Source organism: Chlorocebus sabaeus, chromosome 17, assembly GCF_047675955.1.
Source record: "Chlorocebus sabaeus isolate Y175 chromosome 17, mChlSab1.0.hap1, whole genome shotgun sequence".
Lineage (NCBI taxonomy): Eukaryota > Metazoa > Chordata > Mammalia > Primates > Cercopithecidae > Chlorocebus > Chlorocebus sabaeus.
The window spans coordinates 5,494,391-5,520,397 of NC_132920.1; the positions used below are offsets into that span (position 1 = coordinate 5,494,391).

Sequence of the window (26,007 nt, forward strand, 5' to 3'; positions counted from 1 at the left end):
AAAATACAAAAATTAGCTGAGCATGGTGGTGGCCACCTATAGTCCCAGCTACTCAGGGGGCTGAGGCAGGAGAATTGCTTGAACCCAGGAGGTGGAGGTTGCAGTGAGCCGAGATCATGCCACTGCACTCCAGCCTGGCAACAGAACGAGACTCCATCTCAAAAAAGTAAAACAGGGAACCTCCCAGGATTTTAACCTTGGAAGGTGCATGGAGATATTTGTATTTCAGATATGGGGGCTAGGCCCAGAGCAGAGGACAGTTAGGATGGAGTAGCATTGTTAAACCAGAATCCCACTTTTCCCCTTCCCCTCCCCAGTGCCTTTTGGCAAGCTTATAATTTATAACGGGGTCATGGACAACTGTGAAACTTGTGTATCTGTTGAACTCTCCAGATCAGTGTTTTGTCCAGAACACTATGACGTCTGTGCTTTGTGAATGTTCTTTCATGTCATCTTCACCACGGTATGCTGCCGCAGGTGCTGTCTCCATTTTATAGACGAAGAAACCAAGGCATATTGGCCTCAGTCATGTGTCAAGCCCACGGCACATGAGTCAGGGCCAAGGCCTGACCGATTTCAGCTGGTAAAGATACAAGGGGCCACTCTATTTTTTATCGTTTTATTTTTTGACACAGGGTCTCGCTCTGTTGCCCAGGCTGTAGTGCAGTGGCGCAATGGTTTTCGCCATGTTGGCCAGACTAGGAGCCTCTGTAGATTTAGACAGCTCATTACTTACGTAGACGCAGAAGGAAGAGTAGCCAAAGGTACCAGCTCCCACACATCACAAAAGGAGGATCCTGAAACAAAGGGAGGGTATGTTAGTTTAGCAGGGCGGTCATAAACAGGTACCATAGCCAGGGTGGCGTAAACAACAGAAACTTACTGTGTCTCAGTTCTGGAGGCTGGAAGTCTAAGATCAAGGTGTCAGCAGGGTTGATTCCTTCTGAGGATCTGTTTTGTGCCTCCTTCACCTCCAGTGGTTTGCTGGTAAGCTGTGGCATTCCCGGGCTTGCAGGAGCATTTTCCCAGCCTCTGGCTTCATCTGCATGTGGTGTGCTCCCTGTGTGTGTGCCTGTGTCCAGATCTCCCCCGTTTGATAAGGATACCAGTCATATTGCATTAGGGTCTGCTCCAATGATTTCATTTTAAATGTTTTACCTCTGTAAAGATCCTGTCTCCAAGTAAGCTCGTATTCTGAGGTACTGGGGTTTCAGACTCCCACATACCTATTTTTGGGGCGGAACACAAGTCAATCCATAATACAGCAGGTGATTACAATGCCAGCTGTGACATAGCCCATTGCAGAGAAGCCAGTTAAAGGCTGCAGCTAAGACGTTTTGTATTCTATGGTACTATTCCAAGGAGGGGAGCCAGAAAGCCTCATACCCCTTCAGAACCTGGAAGGTGAGGAGAGACTATCTCATGACAGCCTCCCAGGAAAGTAGGGAGATGGGCAGGAGATGGCTCCTGGTAGCTCCTTAAAGGCCTGGAACACCAGAGGATCACAAGGCATTTATCCTTTCAAGACACAGATGAGCTGTGGTTCAAGTCTTTGTTTGGTGGCTTATGCAGCTATATGCAAGGTTGCCGGGGGCCCCGACAGAGCCGTTCCTGTGTCATCGGTCGTAGGACAGGGCAGATTCTAAGCCAGGTCTGCCACACTCCCATCTGCACTCCTTGAGGCTTGCTGTTTCCCTGGACACCAATTCTTATGTTGACTGGTTGCTGACGTTTTGTTGATGTCTTGGAGTCACGGGTCAGTTTCCCCCAGAAAGCAAACTCTGAGGCAGAGATGAACATGCCAGAAGCTCGTTAGCAGGTGCTCGCAGGATCACACCTGTGGAAAGGCAGGGGTGGCAGCAGGAATGGGTAGGGGAGGAGGTGGGCTGCCGTGCACTCACTACCAGGCCCTCAGCTGACCCCAGGCAGCTCTGAAACTGTGGAATTGTCTGAGCCGCAGGGAGGGGTTTCTCTTCTAGCCCGTAAAAGGCAGCCTTTCTTTATTGAAATAAATATGCTGCATTGCAAGTAGTTACCACAAGACAAACAATGATTGCCTTCATGTATGATTTTATCATTAAGTATATATTCTTAACAGTATCAAAGTATACACAGTATATGTACATACATGTATAGATCATGTTAGTAAAGTATGATTTTGGTACTTTTTAACTCACTTAAGACAGTCATCACAGCTGTCTATATTTGAACTGCATGACACAATTTTGAGTCTGGGTCACAGACCAGATCCTTATTCTAGTCATTGAATGACTTTATTGGGTTTGTGAATCCTGAAAGTTCTATATGAAACTCTGTGTTTAAGAAGATACTTACATTTCTGGAACAAGAATTTGAATCTGTTTTCATATTCTCAGGGAGACCTGTGTCCTGCTCCCCGACAAAGTTAAGAACCGTTGTGTAAAGAAACAGAGTCATGTTGTGGTTGCTTTGTAGGCTGCACTTTGCCTGCTCCAAACACACAGCAGTGATAGATCAAAATCTAAAAAGGGAAAATGAAAAAGTCATAATCATGCCCCCTACTCCCCTAAAAAAGATATCACTATAGACAAGAGACACACACAAAGCAGAGTGTGAAACCCGACACTGTGGGCTGCAGGATCACAAGCTGGGAGGTGGAAACAGAGGCTGAGCTCTGGTGGCAGTAAGACTAAATGTGCCAGGCCAGAGCATGTGCTCTGCTTGAAAGCGGGCAGGGTGGTGGTCCTGTCCTCTAACCTAGAAGGGAGGTCCAAATCACTGCCCACCATAACCTCTAGCCTATAGAAAGCTTTGATCCTGGGAAGAGCACAGGACAGAGACAAGGCCTCCTTCTCAGGAACTGAGCCAAGTACCCCATGTCATCGTCAGCCATATCACCACTGGGTAGGAACACAGACCACCATGTCAACTCCATTCTGTGTGAGGGGTTCAAGCAGAGGAACCATAAAAACCTCTGAGCAGGGAGAGTGATCAGCAAGAGAACATTCACAAGTATCCCCCATACAGGCCAAGCCAGCACACCCAGATTCCACGCCGCGTGAGGAACTCTGACCTTGGGGTGTCAGCCATCCAAATCAACAATCAGAATGTGAATTCACTGAGAGTAAAGGAAAATAAAAAAAGCTATCTTGAAAAAAGAAATGCGTGATGCCCTCAAAGAGACCATTGGATAAATAATAACCATTTAAAAAAAAGGAAAATTCTGAATAAGAGGCAAAAACTAGCAGAAATGAAGGGTAAGTAGATAAGGGAAAAAATTAGAATCTCAGAAATGAGTGATAGATTCATTAAAATAAAGAAGGAAAAGCAGATGAGACTAGTAGACTCACTTGACAGGAGAATTAGTTAAGAAGCTGTCACTGAAGAATTCACCTAGAATGCAGCACAGACACACACAGAATAAAACCTAAACTAGGTCAGTTAAGAGGAAAGGAAGATAGATTCAGAAGCTCCACAGTATTGATTATTGCAGATCCAGGAGAGAATGAAAGGAATGGCAGAAAAGTAGTGCTGAAATTTTTCAGAATTGGAACAAGATGGGAACCGTCTGATTGAGAGCACTCTCAGAGTACTGAGCAGCATAAAGAAGGATAAATGCAGACCCAGCCTCATCAGAGTCAAATTGCAGAGCCTCAGGGATAAAGATACACCGCTTCCAAACTGCCTGGAAGGAAAGACAGATTACCTGTGAAGAAGTAGCACTGACTGACAGCAGACTCGTCACCATTACTAATAGGCAGCAGGGAAATTGTCAGAGTGCTTAGGGAAGACAAACATGAAGCTAGAATTTTGTGTCCTACCAAATTATTAAAGTGTGAGGGGTTTCAGACATGTAAATACTGAGAGAGTTTGCCTCCTGTGGACTTGCACTGCCAAAAAAACTGTTGAAGGATACTTATCTGAGAGAGGAGAAGTGAAAAAGAAGGAAGGGTGTTAGGACTAGGAAAGGCCTAAGATTTTACCTCAGGTTGGGTTTTTTTTTTTTTTTTTTTACCTCAGTGCAGGTTAACAAGGTACCACTGCACTTTCATAGATACAGGCAGAAAGACAAGAGACTCCTGCCTCAAAGACCAAGGACTTTGTTACTCATCACAGAGGCAGCGTGAGTCCTCTTAGCATTGGCTCTTCTAGTTTCCCAGTTCAATAGCAGGGAGGTGGAGCAGCTCCGCATGCTGTGCACACACTGGGCTGGGGCACAGCTGAAAAGCCTCAAGCTTGGGCTCCTTCCAGTATTTCATTTGTCCATTTACATGTGTTTGTTTTTATCCCAGTCTTTTAAAGGGGCTGCTAGTAAACCTGCCCAATCTTTGTCCCTGAGGAAGACATTATGTTTATCATTCCAGTGAGGGAACAACCTGCTTTCTGCTCCAGAGGGAGAGACTCACCGTCTTCCAGTGCTATTTGGTGTACAAGCCACCACGAGTTTTATGAAAACTCCGTAGAGCACTGTCCTCCAACAAAGAGGTGGAATACAAGAAAAAAATATGGAATTTAAAAATACTTTTAACTTAAAATTAGCTGTTGAGTTTATTGTTTTACCTGTGATTTTGTTTAGAAGATGAAACTCTAGGTAAGAATAACCAGGAAGACGGACTGCTAGGGAAAATGAAGCTTCCTGTCCTTTTTAGGAGTTGAATAGAGACACTAAATAACTTTGTGCTTGGAACAATCTATTAAAGATTATATATATATATATATATATATATATATATAAAATATTATATATGCATATATTTCTTAAAGAAGAGAAATCCAATTTACTGTTTACACCAGAGGGAAAAATGTTAGAATATTTTGAAAATCAAGCATCTACTAGGAGGCAGAAAAGGAGAAACTTTATGAAAAGAGGAAGACTGGTTAGCAGAGAAACCAAATGAAGATGGTAGAAATAAAATATATTGGTTATCACAGTGAATATAGATTAAAGTGACCTGTTAAAAATCTGAAGCCACTCAGTCATCATGACCTTGTTCCAACATCTCAAGCAGGAAGGACGGGTTGAAAAGCTATCCCCACTAAGGTCTGATGTTTTAGTCTCCGCAGAATTGCCACAACATGTCATTGGTGAAACTGAGCTCATGCCCACTCCTCGCCGGGCCAATGGTGTAAATAACCATCACTCGTTTATACTAGTCCTGATTAACAAGTCATGACTTTCATTTCCTGGGACTGAGGAGGGACCTTTCCAAGAGATCAAGTGGGAGATTTTATTATCTTCTTGATAGATCGAGAAAATCAAGCAGATAAAAGAAAGGATATAGAAGATTTGAATAATACAGTAAAGAAGTGTGACCACACCAGAATGAGAGGTAATATACTTTTCAGGCACCCCGAGAACATTGATTATATTGCCACTTTTTACTTGGGCATGGGTTTTGGTTTTTTTTTGTTTTGTTTTTTTAGTTTCCAAATATATGAATTTTGTGACTTTTAATGAATATCTTTTTATTGTGAGCTTCAAATTTAATTGCATTGATGTCAGAAAAGTTAGTGTTACTCATTATTGGAACTTCGTTGTAACTTGCTTTTTAACCTCAAATATAAGGATATTGTTTCAAGACCATTGGAAGTAGCTGCAGTGCAATAAATGTAAGGGTAAGAAGAGAGTGTTACAGGAGTGTTTAGCATCAGTTTGCACATGTCCAAGTCGTATGCCTGGTAGGAAAACTTTAAATTTGGGATCACACATTTTTGCCTATGCCATTTCTATTCATTAGGTACATAGCTATTTCTTGTTTACTGCCTTGGTTAGACCTGTGAGGAGACAGAGCACTGCTAATGGTGGGTACCTAGTTATCAGTTTAAGTTTTCTGTTTTGAGTGAAATATCCATTTGATCAAAGTTTCCAAGTTCATTGTTATTAAATCGTTCAAAATATTCACCTATGACTTTTAAAGTCTCTACTGTATCTATAGTGTTTTTTTTTTTTTTTGAGAATTAAATCATTTATTGATTACACATGAGAATGAATGATACACAAACTTCATTCCCATCTATAATTTTATCTGGTACCAGATTCAATTTAGATATATTGCATAGGATGGGCCAACAATCATTTTTATAACCAGTAACTCCTTGATTTTGCTTGGGTAATCCCTTTTAATGGTGAACTTCAGGTCACAACAGTAACCATCAGTTCAACTACAGCAAGGTTTCTGAAGACAATGGCTTCTCCACCCAAGCAGGTTGTATACAAACTCCAAATAGAACCTGGCATCACCCTGAAGGAATTCTAACTTCACACTCATGGGAGAAATTTACCAAAGTGCCTTCAGAGTAGACTAACTTTACATAGTACATTAAAAAAAAAAAAAAAGACATTTATTCAGCATCACAATAGGACTATTACATTTAGCAATCAACAGCATGGGTGCCAAAAAAAAAAAAAAAATCTACATTAAAACCCTTTGTTGGAATGCCTTACGCTTTCCACAGAACAGAAACTAAAATAACCTGTTATACAGTTAGTCACAAATACAGTCCTCAGTTTTTTTGCCCATACACATGAGTATTTGTCTAAAACATGTCTTCTTTGTAGCAACTAGGCCCTGCCACTGTGCTTGCCTGTGTTCACAAATCTGTTATAACCTGTAGCTTCCCTGACACTTCTCTGGCTCTCCTCTCCTGCTAAGCTTTGTTTTCTAATTAAAATCTTCTGCCACTGCCTTAGCTACTACTGCTACTGGAACTGCCCTAGCCACCTTGGTTTCATGGTTTGGCAAAGTATTGGCCTCCACCACCATAGGGACCAGAGCTTCTGCCTCCAGAGTTTCCTCCCTTCATGGGTCCAAAATTTGAAGACTGATTGTTGTAGTTGCCAAAATCATTGTGGCTTCCACCACCTCCAAAATTGCTTCCATCATTACCAAATCCATTATAGCCATCCACACTGCCACCATATCCACCACCACCACAGCTGCCACCACAGCCACCACAACCACTGAAGTTTTCTCCACCACCAAAGTTGTTATTCCCACCAAAACCACCTCCACGACCGCCACCAAAGTTTCCAGAACCACTTCACCTCTTTGACTCTAAGAAGCACTTGCCATCTCTTGCTTTGACGGGGCTTTCCTAACTTCACAGTTGTGACCATTCACAGGATGGCATTTCTGAATGACAGTCTTATCCACGGAGTCATGGTCGTCAAAGGTTACAAAGGCAAAGCCCCTTTCCTTGCCACTGCCTCGGTCAGTCATGATTTCAGTGAGTTCAATTTTTCCAAACTGTTCGAAATAATCTCTTAGGTGATGTTCTTCTTCTTCAGTGTCTCCTTTAATGCCACCAACAAATATCTTTTTCACAGTTAAGTGGGCAACTGGTCTTTGAGAATCTTCTCTTGAGACAGCTCTCTCTGGTTCCACAACTCTTGCATCCACCTTGTGTGGCTTTGCATTCACGGCTACGTCCACCTCCTCCACAGTGGCATATGTGACAAACCCAAAGCCCCTGGAGCGCTTGGTGTTGGAATCGCTCATGACCACACAGTCCGGGAGTGTTCCCCGTTGCTGAAAATGGCTCCTCAGGCTCTCATCGGTTGTTTCTAAGCTCAACCCTCCAATGAAGAGCTTCCTCAGCTGTTCGGGCTCTTTAGGAGATTCTGACTTAGACAGAACAGCAGGGAGAAGAGAGACTTTAACGATGCATCTTTGGTGTGTCCACGAGCAGAAAGTAGCAAGCTGACGAACGTGTCTCGTATGTGTAGTTTTGATGCCCTTTTCAATTCTTAAAAAAAAAAAAAGAATTCTAAAGAGGACCAACAAAAGAACACGTCAGTGCAGCCAGCTCTCTGTATATGGGGGTTTCACGTCTGTGGATTCAGCCAATCGTAGGTCCGAAATATTTGGGGGAAAAACAATTTAAAAATACAACAATAAAAAATAAAAATTTAAAAATATAGCAGCTACTTACATAACATTTGCATTGTATTAGGTATTATGAGTAATCTAGAGATGATTTAAAGTATACAAGAGGATGTGCATAGGTTATATGCAAATACTACACCATTTTATATAAGGGACCTGTGGATTTTGGTAGCTATGGGGGCCCTGGAACCAATCCCCCTCAGATACTGAGGGACGACTGTATGCAGTTATCTGATAAAACTAGTAAAATAGTCATCCTTCTGTTAAGAAAAGAAATAGGAAAACACAAATAATATTGTATGTAATTGAAGGTCCCTTTGGATTCTAAAATTCCACTATTCTGTGGTTGTGGGTTATGGAATTCCTACCAGGTGGCTTTGCCTGTCCAGCTTCAGCCTCTTTGCCGTTCCACATGGTTACTAAACGCTAGGACAATCCAGGGATGGAGGCAAGGCTCTATGTCTCACCCACGTGGTATGTCCATTAGCTCATGCAGTTAGACGAGAAAACACAGCTGAATGCATTGACTGTAATGTAGTCATTGCTCACAGCAGGCGCTCTGTAACGTGCCCCTCTAGCCTCTAGAATACCTATAATGTAACAGGGACCGTGCACAATAGATTCCAGAGGTGGAAACAGAGATGCATACCCCACCCTCAAAAATGGCAACCTCTTAGGAAGACAGCCATGGAATAAGTAAGTACACAAACAGTGAGGATGAAAAGTACTGAGCAAGAGAAGGATAGGGTGCAGTAACGGGATTGACGGTGTCTGTGAGGGTACCAAGTGAACAGGGTGGCTGAGGACCAGAAGTGAGGTAGGGAGGGTAGGAAATTGTATGTGGAGAAAGCCACTTAGTGTGTTTAAGAAACCCAGTAGGCTGGGCTGGCCCGAACCTAGAGAACATCGGAAAGAGGTAGAAGCCTCTAGGAATTGGAGGTTTTCTTCTGGGGCAGTGGGGAGCCACCAGATGGTTTTTACCACCACTGCTGGTTAAGCACCTGAAAGAAAGCCCACATCTCAGTAACCATGATCTGTAGTTAGCCTCTTATTTCCCAAACAAAATTCTATTTCTCCCGTTTAAAAGAGCAAAGGCCACTAGTGGATATCCTGTGTCTGATACCTGTCTATTAGTGAATTAAATGCTTTCTTTTCAGTTAAACCATTAAACTTTTCATATTTTTTAACTTGAAATAGGCTTGCAATGCAATAAGCTTTCTGGGTTTTTCTTTTGAACTGCGTGGATTTTAAACTGTATTTACCACAATATCTATTTTAATAATGTCTTGGGGGATGTGTTGTGGCTGCCTGCGTTATTATCATACCGAGTGTTTCCATGAATTGCTGACCTGTTTCACTGGAACGCCTTCTCCCATTTCTCTGTCACCATGCCTCGCATCAGAACTCGTAAGTGTGGTACCTCAGCTTGGATTAATTGAAGAGGAGATTCCATGCTAACTCTTGGCAATCTCAGTCCCTTGTCTCCCTAAATTTCCATTTTCCATGAGGAACAAGAGGGTGTTGTCAAAAGGAAAAACAACCTGTGTAACCACCAAACTCCTGTCATCTATTGTTACATTAACCCATGGGTCATTTATCACAGCATCGTGACTGTAGGAGAGAAAACAGAGTGCTTCTCAGGAGCCAGCAGATTTTGTCAACAGCACCAGGATGCTAATTTTACCGTGTTTGTATGAAATGTGTGTTCTAAACTGATGCATTTGTTTGACAACTTTATTGATATTTCAAGTTGAATAATCATCTATGAGCATTTAGTTCTTCAGGTATTTTGCCATTTAAAAGTTTTATACTTTCTCTGATCAATGATTCACCGAAGGAGTTATAGCAATGTCAGGCTTGGCATACATCAGTTTATAAATTTGCCCGGATTTAGCAGATATTCCCTTAGGATTTCATAGGTATGTAACGAAACTTTTTTTATTGCAGCAGTAACTTGTAGACCAAAACATACGCACATACACATGTGTATCTATGTATAATTTTGATGTATATATGTGAGAGCTGTATGTTTAGTTGTTTTTTATATATATATATATTTGTGTGTGTGGGAAAGCAATAAATATAGTAACTTCTAAACATATCTAATTTTAAATATCTGTCCTATATAATGGTGAACTAACTACTGAGCTAATAAGCTGGAAAAAATGGAATAAAGTGGGGGAAATGGCTACATTTATGTTTATCACATCCTTAAAGGCATAATTTGAAAAATAATTCCCCAAGTGACTACTTATCAACCCAATCCTTTATTTTAATAATTAGAAATACTAACAAATAATGACATTACTAATTGAAATGTCAGTTTTGATAAGCTCTTATTTCTCTACTAAAATGGCTTTCTGAAAGTATCACAAGAAGTTAATGAATTGCATGTTAATTAAATTTGAACTTTTCTCCTCTAGTATTCAAATGGGAAAAACTGAAATATAATATATTCGAATTGCTTTGTAGTAAGTTGAACATTAATGGCAATATAAATATAATATATGGTAACGTTACACATGAATGTGATAAGAATCTGTAATATTCATAATGGAATTTGCTACTTTTGAACATTGATTTATCTTTAAGTTCATTTTGTTCTGCAAATTTAAATGCTGAAATGATGTTTTACCAGCATTTCCTAATAGCCAAGTGCAACTTTTTATGAAAAATTTAAATATTCTCATTCAACTAACAAGTTCATGTATCTTTTCTCCTCTTGTTTTGTTAGCCTCTGAGCAAATATCCTCCTGTGATAAATGATATTTCGTTCTGGTTACCCTCTGAGAATTACGCAGAGAATGATTTCTATGACTTAGTCCGAACGATTGGAGGAGACCTGGTGGAAAAGGTTGATCTCATAGACAAGTTTGAACATCCAAAGTAAGTGAAAAGCTTTCTGATTTTACTCTTGACTATCTCCGTGTGATAAATGTCGTATGGAAGCATATCATAAAATTTGCTGAAACCCAGTATATCTGAAACAGAATGTCTTCTGAATTTGTAGTGAATGTATAGCTTATCAGGAAACTCTTTGATATCAGTCCTCTCTGAAAATCTTTCCAAGATGCATATTCCATCCTTCCTGCCTTAGTAAAGAAAATATATGAAACAGAATCTTTTAAAAGTCCTGTGACTTTTCAGTATTGTTTGTGGAAGTGACTTCTAACCTTAGCATGTTCCAGGTGCAGAGGAAATGAGGCAGAAAGAGTGGTTTGTGGAGTAGAAGTTGTTTTGATAGACTCTCAGCAAATAATTTATTAAGCATTTACCACATGCCAAGATCTATATTACGTCCTAGGAATTAAACGTGTTCCAAACAGACTTATCTCTGCCTTCTTGGAACTTACAGTCTTGTGAGAGAGGCAGACATTAAATACATGATTATGAAAGTGTGCTACTATGAGGGAAAAATGCACTGGGTGTCATCAAAAAACTAATTTCATTTGGGGAGTCAGGGCAAGCCACTTTGAGACATGGAAGCTGAGAACAGAAGGATTATGGGCGGTGAAGAAAGAAGCAGGAGCATCCCAGATAGCACATGGGAGTCCTGGGGGGCAAAGGGCACATGAGGTGCAGAAGGCAGCCAAGAACACAGCAGCTCAAGGAACAAGGGGGAGGCCATGTAAAGTGATGATTGTAGGGTAGTGATGTATTTCCAGGGCCAGGTGGGGCCAGAACCTGCAAGGTCTGAGACTTGGAATTTTACCTTAATTGTAGTGGGAAGCTATAGAAGGATAGGAGCAGAGAGATAAGGGACGTGATTTAATTTGCATTTCTGACGGCTCTCCTTTAAATGGTCCCCTTTAGCTCCTAACTGTTAAAGAAGAAACAGTCACCAAATCCTGTCTAGCTCACACCTCCATTTTTGCCTTCCCCTCCTGATTGTTACAGGTGTGTCATATCTATGTTGTCAGGGCTCCTGGACCCCATGTTCTGTCCTGTGATTCAGACTCCCATCTGTTTTCTTCTTTGTCTTTTAAAGCATTCATTCTCTAGATAAAGATGTTCAGTGTTCACTGCCAATACTTTCACCAATCATCTAAATGACTGAAGTACATCATCTAGAATTTTGCTCAACAACTTGTGGAAACAATGGTCCCTGAGCTCTCGCATGTTTGTTTATACTTGAATAACAGTTTGGTTGGAAGTAAAATCTTGGCTTGGTCTTTCTTTTAGGGAGGATCTTGTAAGTACTGCTCGATTGTTCTTTCAAGTTTAATTTCATGTAAAGAAATCTGATGCCATACTTGATCTTTTTGCTTTTTGTTTTAAAGGATTCCTTCTTTATCTTTCTAGTTTAATACCTTTATCAGGCTCCACCTCAGTACTGATCTATACTCCTTAGTATATGTGATATGTACTCCCTAGTATATATCATTGTGTTTCACAGATTGGACTCTTATTTATTTTAGAAAAATTTTCTTGAATTATATCTTTAGGGATTTCTTCTGATCCATTGTTCTGTTCTGTTTCGTTCTTCAGGGATCCAGTTATGCATAAGTAGGCTCTCCTTTGTCTCACCTCTGTACCTATTATTTTCTTTCTAATGTTTTAAAATTCTTATTTCCGCTTCATTTGGTATGCTTTCCTCATTGTTATTCTTCTCTGTCCCTTACTGTGTTTTCTTCTGTCTTTTCTCCCTTGTGTACCTTCCATCTGCAGTTACTTTGCTTTTCTCCCTGTTCTGAGTTCTGCAAGCTCACATTTCAGCTCCCCCTGATTTCTTGCCATCTTTTCTCTGAGTTATTTCTGCTTTCTGGTCCTCCTTCGTAGAGAAATTGCTTCACTACATTTAAAAAATTCATTGTAAAATATTTAGCCAGAAATTTCATATGCCCCAATGGCAACATTTTTTGGTGACTTCTCCGTTTCTCTGCCATTGTCCTCTTTTTTCCCTCAATTCTTTTTTAATTGATCTGTCAATGGTGTGCATATGATCGCTTTTTTGCCACTCACATTTAAATGCATTGAGTTTCCTGGACCAGCTATTTGGACAAGACTGGGGGGAGGTTGAGGGTTGGCATAGCAGGAAGGGGCTGGGGTAGACATTCAGCCTAGCTTGTTTTCACGCTTTCTTTTTCTCCAGTGCCAAGAAACCAACTCTTTCTTTAAACATGACTCATCTCTTCGATTTTTTTGTATAGGTCTTCCTCCCACCCCAAATCTACACTTGTTAGAAACAGAAGAATGACCTTTGCCTACCCCATTATCAACACTTGGAGATAGAGACTTTACACTTCAGACTGTAACCCTTAGCTCAAAAAAAAAAAAAAAAAAAAAAAAAACCATGTTTTTGCTGGAGTTTTCTGAGATGTGCCACTCTGTGTATTTCATCTCTTCACTTCCTCTCATTTGGCTTCGACTTGATTTCAGCTGCTGTTGGCAGCCTTTAAATATATTTTGGAGCTTGCAGATGATATCTATCTCCTAACTTTACAGAAAATAGAATGTATGGGGTAGTCTGGATCCCTGATGCTGTGGAGTGCCAATTCAGCCCAGGACTTTTATGTGAGAAAGAAATTTCCAGGAGTTTCCATGTTGATACTGGAAGTCTAGTTATTTACATTTGAGGAGAAGGAAAAATATTGGAACACGACCGATTGCTAAGTACTAATTGATATGCCAAAAGCATGTGACTTGTAATTTTTTTCCCATTCTTTTTTAGTACAAGTTGAGTATCCCTTATCCAAAAAATACTTGGGGCCAGAAGTGTTTCAGAGTTTGGATCTTCTCAGATGTTGGAATATTTGCATATATATATGTAATGAGATATCTTGGGGATGGGACCCAGGTCTAAACACAAAGTTTCTTTCATATATACCTTATACACGTATCCTGAAAGTAATTTTATACAATATTTTTAATAATTTTGTGCATGAAATAAAGTTTATGTATATTGAATAATCAGAAAGCTTCAGATTTTGGAGCAGTTTGGATTTTGGATCTTCAGATTAGAGATGCTCAACCTACAGAAAACTCTGGAATCAGGGATTTGGAATTCGTTCTTAATTTTTGAGCTCACAGTCTCTTGCTTTCTGATATGGCTGTAGCTTCACCCTTGCCAGCGTCAAAAGTGAGATGAGTGACCTTTTCGCTTGGAGATTTTCAGAACCTACAAGGTTATGGAGAGATGCTAAAAACCTAGGAAGCTGAGAGAAATTTCTGTTGTGCTGGATGTGGGCGTAGATGTTGCTTGAGGAGGGGTGAACACTGAATTTGTTTGATAATTTGGTAGTGTTCAAGGGGAATGCTGAATGGGCATGCTAACTGGAGAGACTTCAGTGGGAGTGGGGTAGTGTCGGGGTCCTGTGGACCCAGGGACAGATCAGGCAGGCAGACACCCCATGAAAAACGAAGTCACTGAAAAAACATGAATATTTTTCTAAAAAAAATAGAGTATTAGAAATACTCTTTTAATGCAGATATACACACACAACCCCATACTGACTGCTAAAAGGTGAACTTTTTCAGTTCCTTCTGAAGGAGACAGTACTTTTGATTAGAAATTTAAAAAATTCCTCATTGGCACTGATCTTACAATATCTTAAATACATATTGTACAGATATTTAAAGACTATTTTTTTGGAGCTATGCCAAAGGGCATGGCTGCCAAGGGCATGTGACCCTCTTAATAAGGGGCTTGGTGATTGGAGTAAGGTTCCTATGGCAGATGTTGCTAATTATCTCTCAATATCCAATTCCCCCCGTCCTTCCGCCTGGTGCCATTTTTGTAATAACAAAAACCTGACTTTTTAGCTCAGCAATTTTGCACCCAACTAGAAGTCTATACTTCTAAATTTGACCAATGATTTGTAAGTAGACATGTCTAGTGGTATTTCCAGAAGTTTCTTTAAAAGTTGAACTGAGGGTATTCTTTTTTCTTCCTGCTACTTCATTGTGAATGTGATAGCTAGTATTCTGGCAGCCATTTTGGGCCATGGTGCGGCCTTGGCAATGGAGACTGTATGGAGTGGAGCAACAACATAGAAGAAATAGCCTGGGGCTTGAATCTGTGTCACTTCAGCCCTGGACGTTTAGCTGAGAGAGAAATACCTTGTTTAGGCCACTTATTTTTTAGATCTCATTATTGACAGCCAAAGCGAAACCTAGCTATTATAGTACTGGGAAATATACCTGAGAAAAAGGACACATTATTTAGTAATGATGGCTTACTGTGCAGTGATGCTCAATAAGTATCTAGGGCAAGAGTTGACCAGATTGTGAGTATTTTTGACTTTGTGGGTCATAAGATTTCTCTCATAACTACTCAAGTCTGCAACTGCAAAAGCAGTCACAGATAAAATATGAACAAGCAAGCCTAGTTGTGTTCCTATGAAGCTTTGACTACAATATCAGACAGTGGAGTGTGAATTTGGCCCATGGGCTATAGATTGCTAACCCTTGATTTGGGGGAAGGGGATACTTGAAGTTTTTTTTAAAGACTCCGACTCTCAAATTCCAAAACCCTCTACTAGGAGATCATCCTTCCTTGAGCACCCTGTGCCCACCCTCCCCATCTCCCCACTGGGTCCCTGACTACTTAGGTGATACAAAGTGAATGGTCTCCTGACCTTGAACCTTGACCTCAAGATGTATTTTATTCCCTAAACACATAAATGAAATATAGCCAGATAGTGCAAAAGAGCTTCGACCCTTTCTTTGCCTAACATCAAAGCATGCTTACATGTGAGATGTGATAGGACTGAGTGAAAGACAAAGTCATTGAACACATTGCATGTTATTTTCTGAACCAAAACAGATCCCGAGATGTCTCAGGGAGACATAAACTGCCGAAGAAGAGCCTAATTTCATAATATTAGACAAATGGAGAAATTTTTTCTTGATTACGAATAACAGCTTGTGTCCTGAAGGAGGATAGATGTTCAGGTTAGAAAAAAAATGGCATTTTGTTCCAACCAGTCATTTAGAACCTTCTCCCAGAGGATCTTTTCCACTTAATCTGTGGGCCACTTAATGTGCAGAAGAGTTCTTGTAGTTCTAAAATTTAATGTAACAAAAAATAGAATGGGGATTACCTGTAGGGAAGGGAACCAGGTTGCCATGTCCTTTGACATCTTTGGAATATTGTACTATACAATGCACTGACTAAATGGGTAACTTGAGAAGACAGTCATGTATGTCAACATATGAACTTGATATCCCCTCCAACACATTTGTAATATGAATACACTGATCATCTTCAGTCTCCAGGTTCATGCACCTTAAGGAATTATGGTAGCGTTTTTTGTTTTATTCTGTAACACCAGTTGCCCAGAATATTTCTTAGCGAAATGGGGTATGAGGAAGAGTGAAGAGTAGCCCAGGGGAACTAAGCCATTGCCTTTAGCTGCCAACACTTCATTCGGAGATGCCAGCTGATTATTTATGAACTGTGGAGATGAACTGTAAAATTCAGTAGACCTTAACAGGTTAGGTTTGGTCTGGGTTTAAGACAGACCTTTTTGAGAGTTAGAATTGGGGAGTAAAATTTTTTTTCACTACCATCCCCCTCCTTTGACTGCAAGGAGGGGTTTGGTGGTGAAAAATGCCCCAGGCACCTGCAGCAAGGGCAGGCTTGAAAAGGTGGATTCACTGATGCCCCAATCCGATTCTGCTCATAGACTCACTCCTTGTTCCTGGGCCTGCGGCTGGCCTGCCACTTCCTGCTCACAGTCGTAGAAGGGGCTTCCTGAGTCTGTGCACTGTCAGTCAGAGCGGGGATGCTGGAAGTGAGCTCCTCCCTCAACCCCAGGTCACTAAAGGTGCCTCTCAGTTCTCTTCATCCCTACTTGAACTTCCTCATGGTTCTATTCCCTTTGGTGATCTATCACTTGCCTTTTTTTATAATTTGGCTTAAGTGAGTAGACTAGAACACTTGTGACCATATCTGACAGAATTCTCAAGAGGGTCTTCACCATGAAAGACACCTTCTCGGTGTGGCTGGCCTGGCTTCCCTGTGTGCATGAGTCATGCATGTTGACTTGGTCCGAGCTCTTCTTTCTGCAGTACTGGAGCAGCATTCGATGAGGCAGTTCACGTGCATTCTCCTTCCGGTCTCGCTCTCTTCGTTCTTGTTTCCATGTGTTCATTCATTTTCACTTTGTCAAATTACACCCAATAAAAATGCCAGTGCATAAAAATTTGAAAATAGGAAAGATGAGATTCACCCATCATCTCAACACCCTAACACACCAACTCTTACACTTTTACATTTTCCCAATCCTGACTGTTTTCCGTATGTGTGCATCAGATGAGTTTTCGACCCTTACATAAAGAAGTTAGTATATGCTTTGCATTGTCATCCCTTGGTCTTGGGGAAGGTTTTTTAACCTCATACTACTACTATTTTGGACCCGGTAACTCTGTGTCCTGTGTGTTATAAGATGTTTAGCAGAACCCCTGGCCTCTATTCACTAGATACCAGTAACAGCCTTCCTACCGTGCACGCACACACACACACACACACACACACAAACACACACAAACACACACACACAAACACACACACACACACACACAAACACACACGACAGTCAAAAATGTCTCCATTGCCCCCTTGATAGGCAAAATTGCCCCCAGTTTGAGAACCACTGGGGTTTTCTTTAATGGAGAATGTCTTATGCTTCGTATAAAAAAAAGTTTCATAAAATTGTGCTGCATTTTATGTTACGAGCAGTGGGGAGAAGGGATAGAACACATCACAGGAGGAGGTGTTCTAGTAGGGGCTGTAGTGGTCCCAAGGAACAGAGATCCACTTGTTCAAACCTAGGACAAGCTGGACAAATTAACCAGGCTTTGGAAAGAGCAGGAACTGAGGCAGATGAAAGGTCTGACCTTCACTCCTTCCGTGGTGTCACTACTTCCCTATTCCGTTCCATTTTCTCATACTCATTCTGTCTCTCCCCACCTTCCCACTGTGTCATTTCTGCTCTTTTTTGTCTTATACAGAGTTCAGAGTACCCCACCAGGGCCCTGAGCCCACAGGACCTTCACTGTCCAGCAATCAGCACCAACTCCAAGTCCCTTGCCTTATTCTGATGGTCACAACAAAGGGACCTGATTAGCCCAACTCAACTTTTCCTGCCAGATCAGAGGCAGCTGGTAGATGGGCTCCACTTGAGTCAGATGCCTGCCCAGGGTCTAGTTAGCCACGTGGGTCAGGTAAACAGGCCTCCAGCCTTCTCCTACCTGTCAGTAGGTTTACTATTATTACACATCCTTCTTTATTTTCTCTTTCACCTGAACTACATAGCTTCTGATTTAGGCACTACCACTTCTAGACTTCCTTAAACTTCATGCAAAGAGACATGCCATAAACAAATTTGCCAAGTGATTCTTGAGTTCCTGTGCTACGGAAAACATTGGGCTAATTGCCGTGTGGTCATAAGGGTATGGAGGCAAGATTCTGAGGTTTTTGTTTGTTTGCTTGTTTTTATCTGTTTTTTGAGACAGGGCTTTGCTCTGTTGGCCAGGCTGGAGTGCAACTCCTAGGCTCAAGTGATCCTCCTACCTCAGTCTCCCAAGTAGCTAGGACTACAGGCGTGGGCCACCATACTTGGCTAATTTTTTTTTTTTTTTTTTTTTGTAGAGATGGAGGTCTTGCTCACAACTCTAGTTAATGTGTGTAAACTACCTGTCATAAAAATTCAGCTTCCGTAAACTGTTGCCAGGATAGACCCACTCATGGTGGGTCCCTTAGGACAAAGGGGATTTATTTGAGGATACACCTGAATCAAAACTGGAAAGCTCTTCAGAACTGAGGGAAGGTTTAAGGGCCAGAGACCCTCAGCCTCTGGGTGCTTCTGGCTCTGTTTCTGTCCTTCCTTCTGCTGGCCAGTCTGTATCTTCTACTTCCCCACCATACACACATTAACATCTCTTCTCTTTCTACGATACCTGCAGTCTTTTCTAGCCAGTCTGCTTCATTATCCAGTGCAAATTCTGGAATGAAATAGCCTGACTGACTGAGCTAAACACCATCACGCCTTTTGGGCAGATCCCTTTGCATCAGGCTGCCTCCTGGGGTGCTGGGCCACCTGCACATGGACCACCGTTGGGTTAAGAATCCATTGTCAATCTCATTAGAGGCCACTTATAAAACAGCCCGACCCTACTCACCAGAGCAGGAAGCCATTGGCAGAGCAATTTCAACCTGGAGGGCTCATCAGATTTTTTACACCGCCTTTCTCTTTCCCCCATCCGCCACCAGTCAGCTCCACGTGTAGAAGTCTGCGTAACTGCACCTCATTGTTGGCTCATTCTTAGCTTTTATTCTCTATTTGCATTTAAACTTTTCTAGGCTATTCCACATGATGGAAACTCCTTAGAGGCCTGTGGCATAGTAGCTGCTATGGTTTGAATGTGTTCCTCCAAAATTCATGTCGAAAAGTAATCTCTATTGTGGTAGTAGTAAGAGGGAAGGCCTTTGGGAAATGATTAAGTCATGAGGGCTCTGCCCTCATGAATGGGATTTGTGCCTTTATAGAAGAGGCTTCAGAGAGCTGCCTGCTCCTTCCATCTCTTCCACCATGGGGAGGACACAGTGTTCGTCCCTTTTGTCCTTTGTCCCTCCGCCATGTGAGGACAAATAAGAGGAGCCATCTATGAAGTGGAGAGAGACAGCCTTCACCAGACACCAAATCTGTTGGCACCTTGATCTTGGACTTCCCAGCCTCCAGAACGGTGAGAAATGCATTTCTATTGTGTATTAATTACTCAGTCTAAGCTATTTTGTATAGTGGCAGGAACAGATTAAGACAATAGCTCATTTTCATCTTCCTGCAATGTTTATATCAGTGGAGGGAGACTTACTACATAATGCTTGGTGGATGGTTAACTAGTCCTTCTTCCTTCCTTAGAGGAACTGTTATTAAATGACTGGAAATAGTTTATGACATGAGAAGTAGAGTCAATGTAGTTTAGTGGAAGGGCTCAGAATTTAGAATTGGAAGGCATGGGTGAGTCCTGACTGTTTTACATCTTAGATGTGTGATGCTGGGACTTTCTGAGCCTTAGTTTCCTCATCTACCACCAGGAGTAATATCATCCATAAATGGTAGTTATAAAAACTAGATGACACTATATATGTGAAATGCTTTGAAAATTGCAGAGTTCCAAAACACGAGTTAGCTGGTAGAGTAAAAAACCAATAAGTGTCATAGTCAATCTAACTTGTACTTTAAAATGAAGAATAACCTCCTCAGTACAACTGGGAGCCTTAGACTTGGCAGCCAAATGCATATAACTGGGAAGTTGTGATAATGAAGGGAAACAGAATGAGACTTTGCATAAAGCTGTCATTCAGAAATGATGCATGCTATTCCTGCAATTTAAGGAGGAAATTTTTAATTAAAAAAATACTTTGTAGGCTAGGCATGGTGGCTCATGCATGTAATCCCAGCACTTTTGGAGGCTGAGGCAGGTGAATCACAAGGTCTTGAGTTCGAGACCAGCCTGACCAATGCAATGAAACCCATCTCTACTAAAAATACAAAAGTTAGCTGGACGTGGTGGCGCGTACCTGTAATCCCAACTACTCAGGAGGCTGAGGCAGGACAATTGCTTGAAGCCAGGAGGTGAAGGTTGCAGTGAGCCGAGATCACACCACTGCACTCCAGCCTGGGTGACAGAGCGAGACCGTGTCTCAAAAAAAAAAAAAGACTTTGTAAAGTGACATCGATGCTGGTCAGCAGAGTTATATAGCCAGTCTTGATGTTCTCTGGGTCCTGTGTTGGGAAAATGCTGTGGACAGTGGCAGATGAGATGACATTTCTGGTTTGCAAATCACATCCTGGTCTTATTCCTCTGGCCAGAGCGAAATAAGTGCAGTAATCTGAACTTAAAGATAGCCCAGCACTGAAAAGCCAGTGACAGCTAATCTTGAGAGAGGCGTGGGTGCAGGGAGCTTGTCAGGAGTTGTGTCCCCTTGAAACTGACAGCATGCAGTACCAAGGAGATGGCCAGATGCTGCCAGGCCTCTTTAAAACTCTCCTGGCTGCTCCCTTTTCTTTTCCATTTTTATTATAATGCCGGTGATGTGGGTATAAGAACTTTTGTTGTGGTGGTTCAGACAGCCGAAAAAGCAATTCTCAAGAACTATTTTTAGCCTGGATATCTGCTTTCCCCTTCTTCCTTTCTCTTTCCTCCTTCCCCAAGCTTTCTTTTAACAGCTTAGGATGGGTGCATCTCATTCCCATCACATAGCAGCCCTGTTTGAGAGCAGCATTAGATGAATTAAATCACAGTTAGTTCAGTCCCCAAACACCTTGCTCCTCCTTGTCGCCCTGCACATCACCATTTGCCTGAAGATTCTTCAGGATTCCCTTCAGTGCTGTCCTGGCAGGGACCCAGGAGTAGTGTCTCTGCAGAGAGAAGGGCAGAGGCAGAGAGACCGCTCAGTGATAGCTAGGCAGGGAGCGAAGCCAGGCGCTGAAGGAGCTGTGTCTTCAGTGATCTGCGGTGGTAATGCGCACCTTTATGAAATCCTTTGTAACTTTCACTTAGCGGTTTTCAGCGAGTCTTTGGCTATGTCTTCCCTTGGCATCCCGGGCACCTTTTTGTAGTGTGGCGATGGAACGCTCTCTTTCCAAGATGAGGGATGAGAGCAACTCACATCCTTTGATGTCCCCTGTCCCACCCCCTTATGATTAGATTCAAGCAAGTTAAACGCACACCGAGAGCAACCTGCGACATGATATAAGTTACAGAATTGCTGGCAGAAACGGCATTGGGTGGGGCACCCCCCCCCCCCCATTTTAGGCAGTTACGAGTGAGACTCTGAATTGTTCGAGGTCTTTAAACTTGTTGCCTCTGTTCACAAGATCACTTCCTTCTGGCTGCCACCCAAATTCGATGTCCAGAGCCAGCATGGGAGTCTGCCCCTCATCCCCGCCCAACTCACTGTCCATCCACCTGTGTCAGTCTCGGAGTTCTTCCCATCCCACACATGGCTCAGCCTTGAATGTACCATAGCTCCCACAGTTAATGATATTGTCTTGAAAATGAAGAGATTTATGAATTTGGGTACATCTGGCCCCTTCAGAGGGACCATTATCTTAATTGTAGATCCCGAGGCTACGTCTCTAAAGACAAGCCTGTGATTTGTGAGACAGTCTCGAGGATATGTAGGTGATACCTGTTGGAGTCACGCTTCACCAGTTCACATTTCTGAGCAGCGCAGACGGGTCTGGCAGACTTGAGGCTCACGTTGCTGGTCTTCTCCAGAGCAAGAAACAAGCTGGGCTCCAGGATAACACAAGCAGGGCCACGACTGACACGGGGGTGCAGGCTGAGGCAGCTCCCATGTCTCTTGTGCTAATTCTTTTCTTTAATTTGCTCATAACTGAGGCTCAAGTAGCAGCCAGGAGGGTGAACTAAAGAAGGCAAGGGGCCAGCACAGAGAGGGGTGCATGGTCAGCCCCTAGGGGAGGGACTGATGACGTGCACAGATGTCTGCCAGTGGTCCTAATGGCACCCAAGATCCTGGGCGTCTGTCTTAGGAGGGATGTTTGGTAGAGAGACCAGTGGCCAGTGGACACTGCACATGTGTGTCGGGGCAGACACGTGGTCACAGAGAAATAAGGCTTAGGGGGACAGCAATCCAGTCACTGGCAGAGTGGAGTCCTAGGTAAGGCACAATTATAGAGGAATGTGGAGATCACTCCCTGGGCTGTGGGACCCTGTTGTTACAGCAGAATCATCAGCAAGGCTGCCTGCCTGCCCTGATGCTGAGCCACTGGCCGGGCTCCAGATGGTCTCTCCTGAGAGGTGGGACTGGGCTTGGAATCACAACAAGTCTGAATCTCAGATGCGCAGGTGCTGGGGATAGTTAAGTTAGAAACATCCAGGCATCGAGCAGGTCTTTATGGGGCTTCAACTGGTTTTTTGTTTTGTTTAATAGTGTACAGCTTCATAGTGATCTACATATTCATGTATAGTTTAGAGCCAGGGAAGGTGTTATCATGATTGGAATTTAATTGGGTGTCTAGTAAGGAAAAAGCAAGGCAGAATGTTCCGTGACATTCACAGGAAGAAGATAACGCCCGAAGGAAGCCTAGTACAAATGAGGGAATCCCTGCTTTCTAGTGGGAACTACCTCAAGGAAAAGGCACTAATCAGACACTTAGGAAATGAGTTCTCAAACTCAGACATCCCCAGCCTGCGAGTTCAGATGAGGGTACGTAATAATGTTCATACTCAGATATCCCAAGTGCATCGCCACCTACCTGATGTCATGGACCCCAGTATTGCGCAGAGCCCCCCAAAAGTGTTTCTGTAGGTCTCAGGGGGTATCCACAGCAAGCTAACTTCCACTGGAGATGACAGTGACTCCCACTGGGCCCCCAGGGGACACCACCGTTGAGGCTTTGGGGCCATGATGGTGTCCAATTGTATTTCAGAGCTTTGCCTTTCCCCACTGTCCGCTTGTCACCTGAGACTTAAGCAGCTCAACTTTGAGCCCCACCTTTCTACCAGCTTTGCAAAGCCCCTCTCCCAAATCCTCCTTAGGCTTTCCCCTCTAGGTAAACCCATGCAAATAAAGGTTTGGAGATTTCACCTCAGACCTGATTAGATCTCAGTTTTGACTAAATTCTTTTATGTGGGAGCACAGTTCAGAAATGAGGGCGAAATCAACAAAATTCCAGTTGCTTGGTAATCTTTTGTGAGCATCGCTGGAGTCATGTATCACTGGACGGCGGGGAGGCATCCTGAGAAATCTGTCATTAGCTTTTGTTGTGCAAGCATTATAGAGTGTACGTAAGCAAACCTAGAAGGTGCAGCCCGCTGCGCACATAGGCTGTATGGGGTACGCTGTAGCCTGTTGCTTCAAGTCTACAAACCTGCACAGCATGGTACTGTATTGAATATTGTAGGCAGTTGTAACACAATGTTAAGTATATGTGTATCTGAACATATCTAAAGATACTTGATACAAGTGGCAGCATAGTAGGTTTGTTTACACTACATCACCACAAATGCAAGAGTAATGTGTTGCTCTGTGACTTTACATGGACTATAATGTCACTAGGTGATAGGTAGCTTTCAGCTCCACTACAATCTTATGGGACCATCATTACATGTGCAGTCTTTCTTTGACTGAAATGCCGTTGTGCAGCGCACGGCTATATTTTATAAGGTGAGCCTAATTTGCGTTATACTTCTCGGGAATGAAGGCATACTCTACAGTAGGTTTTGGATTCTGTGTTTGACAGATGTGGCTGCTTTTCTTTGCTTTCACTTCCCCCTAAAGGAAATAACAGTAGTAAGATGAAGAAAGAAGAAACAAGTAGTGAAAATTAAGCAGGTGAAATATTTATATAAGGCATGACAGCTGTGGTCTAGACATTTACACAGAATGTTACTAGAGTAATTGCTTATCTCATAATTCATTAAATATGCTAATTTCTCCTAGCAGATTGCCTGTCCAGCAATGCACATGGCATACAATTTTTGAAATTCTGCATTGATGATGGAATAAGCATTTCTAACCCATTTCTCTGTTATAGCAATTGCCACATTGCATGGTGTTTATACATCTTTTCATCATTGCATTAAGTTACTATGAAGTACTGGGTCTTTAGCTTTCCACTACATTTGGGATATACAGCAGAATAAGTACTCAATACATATTTTTGATGAATTAATGATAAAGAGAAAGAAATCCCACCGACAGCATATGTTGTATTATTTTTTCTCTAGATGTAACTGACCTAACTTGCTCCACAGGCCACAACTTAACCTCAGTTGGCAGTGTTTTCCAGCTAGGTGACCAGAACTCTTTACTGTCCATTATGATGATTTCTCTAAAAGGGAGAAACTGACTGGGGTGGAGAATACTCCTTAGAAACAGAAGTTGGGTGTACAGTAAGTTGGGTTCTTAGTAAATTGCTGATATAAAAATAATTTGGTTCAGGCCAAATATTCAGATAGGGAAAAGGGAAAAAAAGAAAAGTGCTTTTAACAAGGTTAGTCAAATCCTATACAAAATGTAGTTTAAAACTCTTTAGCTTCCAGGAGCAGAAAACGGTAGGAAGTGTGTAAATTATTCACGGTTACCTGGGAAACCCTTTCTGATAGGAAGCGCGGAGATCACAGGGTTAGAGAGAAATTCAGGGAGTCAAATTGCAATGTGTTTGTGTGTAAGTCTGCTCGTTTGTTTGCCACAGATGAGGAGCAGGGAACATTTCTGAAGGAAGGTAACATCAAAGGAAGTAAAATGCTTGTCTGTACAGGGAAAGCAGAGAAACTTCAGGTCTCTTGAAGGTGTAATTTCCAAATCACTGTGAACCTCTGGCCCGGGCTATCAGAACCCCTTTGTAGAAGCAGCTTCTTCCCCCAAGTGCATGGTCAGTAAGGGAGCCTCCATGTTGGCAGAGCGAGACTCCATGCTTTGGCCCCGGGGACAGATCTGAAGATGGGCACCCAGCAAAGCTGGGCAGGCAAGGCCTCTTCTCTGTAATGTTTGGACAGAAAACCAAAGGGCGCTTGGGTTACTCCTCCAGCGGCTGAAGCTGTGAGTACCTAGGAACCATCCCTGGCCACGTTTCCCATCAAGGGGAGAATGTGGTGAACAGAGATGAGAGATGGAGGGAAAGTGCTGGTGTGCCCAAGCCCCTGGTTCGCTGGTATCCTGGTGCCCAGCCGCATGCTGCCCTTCGCACAGCTTGGTTATCCAGTCCTTCCTCCGATTCCCTAAGCCAGTGGTAATTCTCCTGTTGTTTAAGCTGGTTTGATGTGCATTGCCATCACTTGAGATCAAATGAGTTCTAAAACACGTGCAATTGCAGACTTCAGGCACTAGAAGAGGACAAGAAGGAAGAGGTAAGAGGTTGAAGTGATCAACTTCTTTGTGAGAGAACTCTGGAGCACCACAGGGTTGAGGCTGAGATGACCATTTCAGTATGAACCAAAAAGGATTCTTTTCCTTATAGCTAGAACAGCTGAAAATCAACACGATGTCAGGTTGTAACGCATCCGTTCCCGGGAACATGGGATGACCCATGAATGTGTTAAACACTCACCATGGGTGAGACACTCTGCCATCTGTGATATTTATGGTCTGAGACATAAAAGTAACTTTTAAAAAATGAGTGCTTGTCCTCAAGGAGCTCACAGTCTGATAGGAGGTATCGCATAG

At 42.4% G+C, this 26,007-nt stretch overlaps 2 protein-coding genes across 4 annotated transcripts in view; one reads left to right on the plus strand and one right to left on the minus strand.

Moving 5' to 3' along the window:
• FARS2 (phenylalanyl-tRNA synthetase 2, mitochondrial) overlaps positions 1-26,007 on the plus strand; it is a 511,397-nt gene that overhangs the window by 346,393 nt on the left and 138,997 nt on the right. For all 3 annotated transcript variants that reach the window (XM_007973794.3, XM_007973796.3, XM_007973793.3), the window contains exon 6: positions 10,600-10,751. In XM_007973794.3, coding sequence (XP_007971985.1) covers positions 10,600-10,751 — 152 coding nt within the window. The remainder of the gene's footprint in view (positions 1-10,599; positions 10,752-26,007) is intronic.
• LOC140708914 (heterogeneous nuclear ribonucleoprotein A1-like 3) lies at positions 4,774-9,255 on the minus strand. Its single transcript, XM_073006188.1, has 2 exons — positions 9,224-9,255; positions 4,774-7,725 (listed from the first exon to the last, which is right to left on the minus strand). Exons 1-2 carry the CDS (start codon positions 9,253-9,255, stop codon positions 7,035-7,037), a joined length of 723 nt encoding a protein of 240 aa, XP_072862289.1. The 3' UTR covers positions 4,774-7,034.

Coding starts and splice junctions, on each gene's coding strand:
- LOC140708914 (XM_073006188.1), bottom strand. CDS start 9,255: ATGGTGACAGAGAAATGGGAGAAGGCGTTCCA. Junction 7,726..9,223: donor AAATGGGAGAAGGCGTTCCA/GTGAAACAGGTC, acceptor TTTTTTTTTAAG/AATTGAAAAGGGCATCAAAA.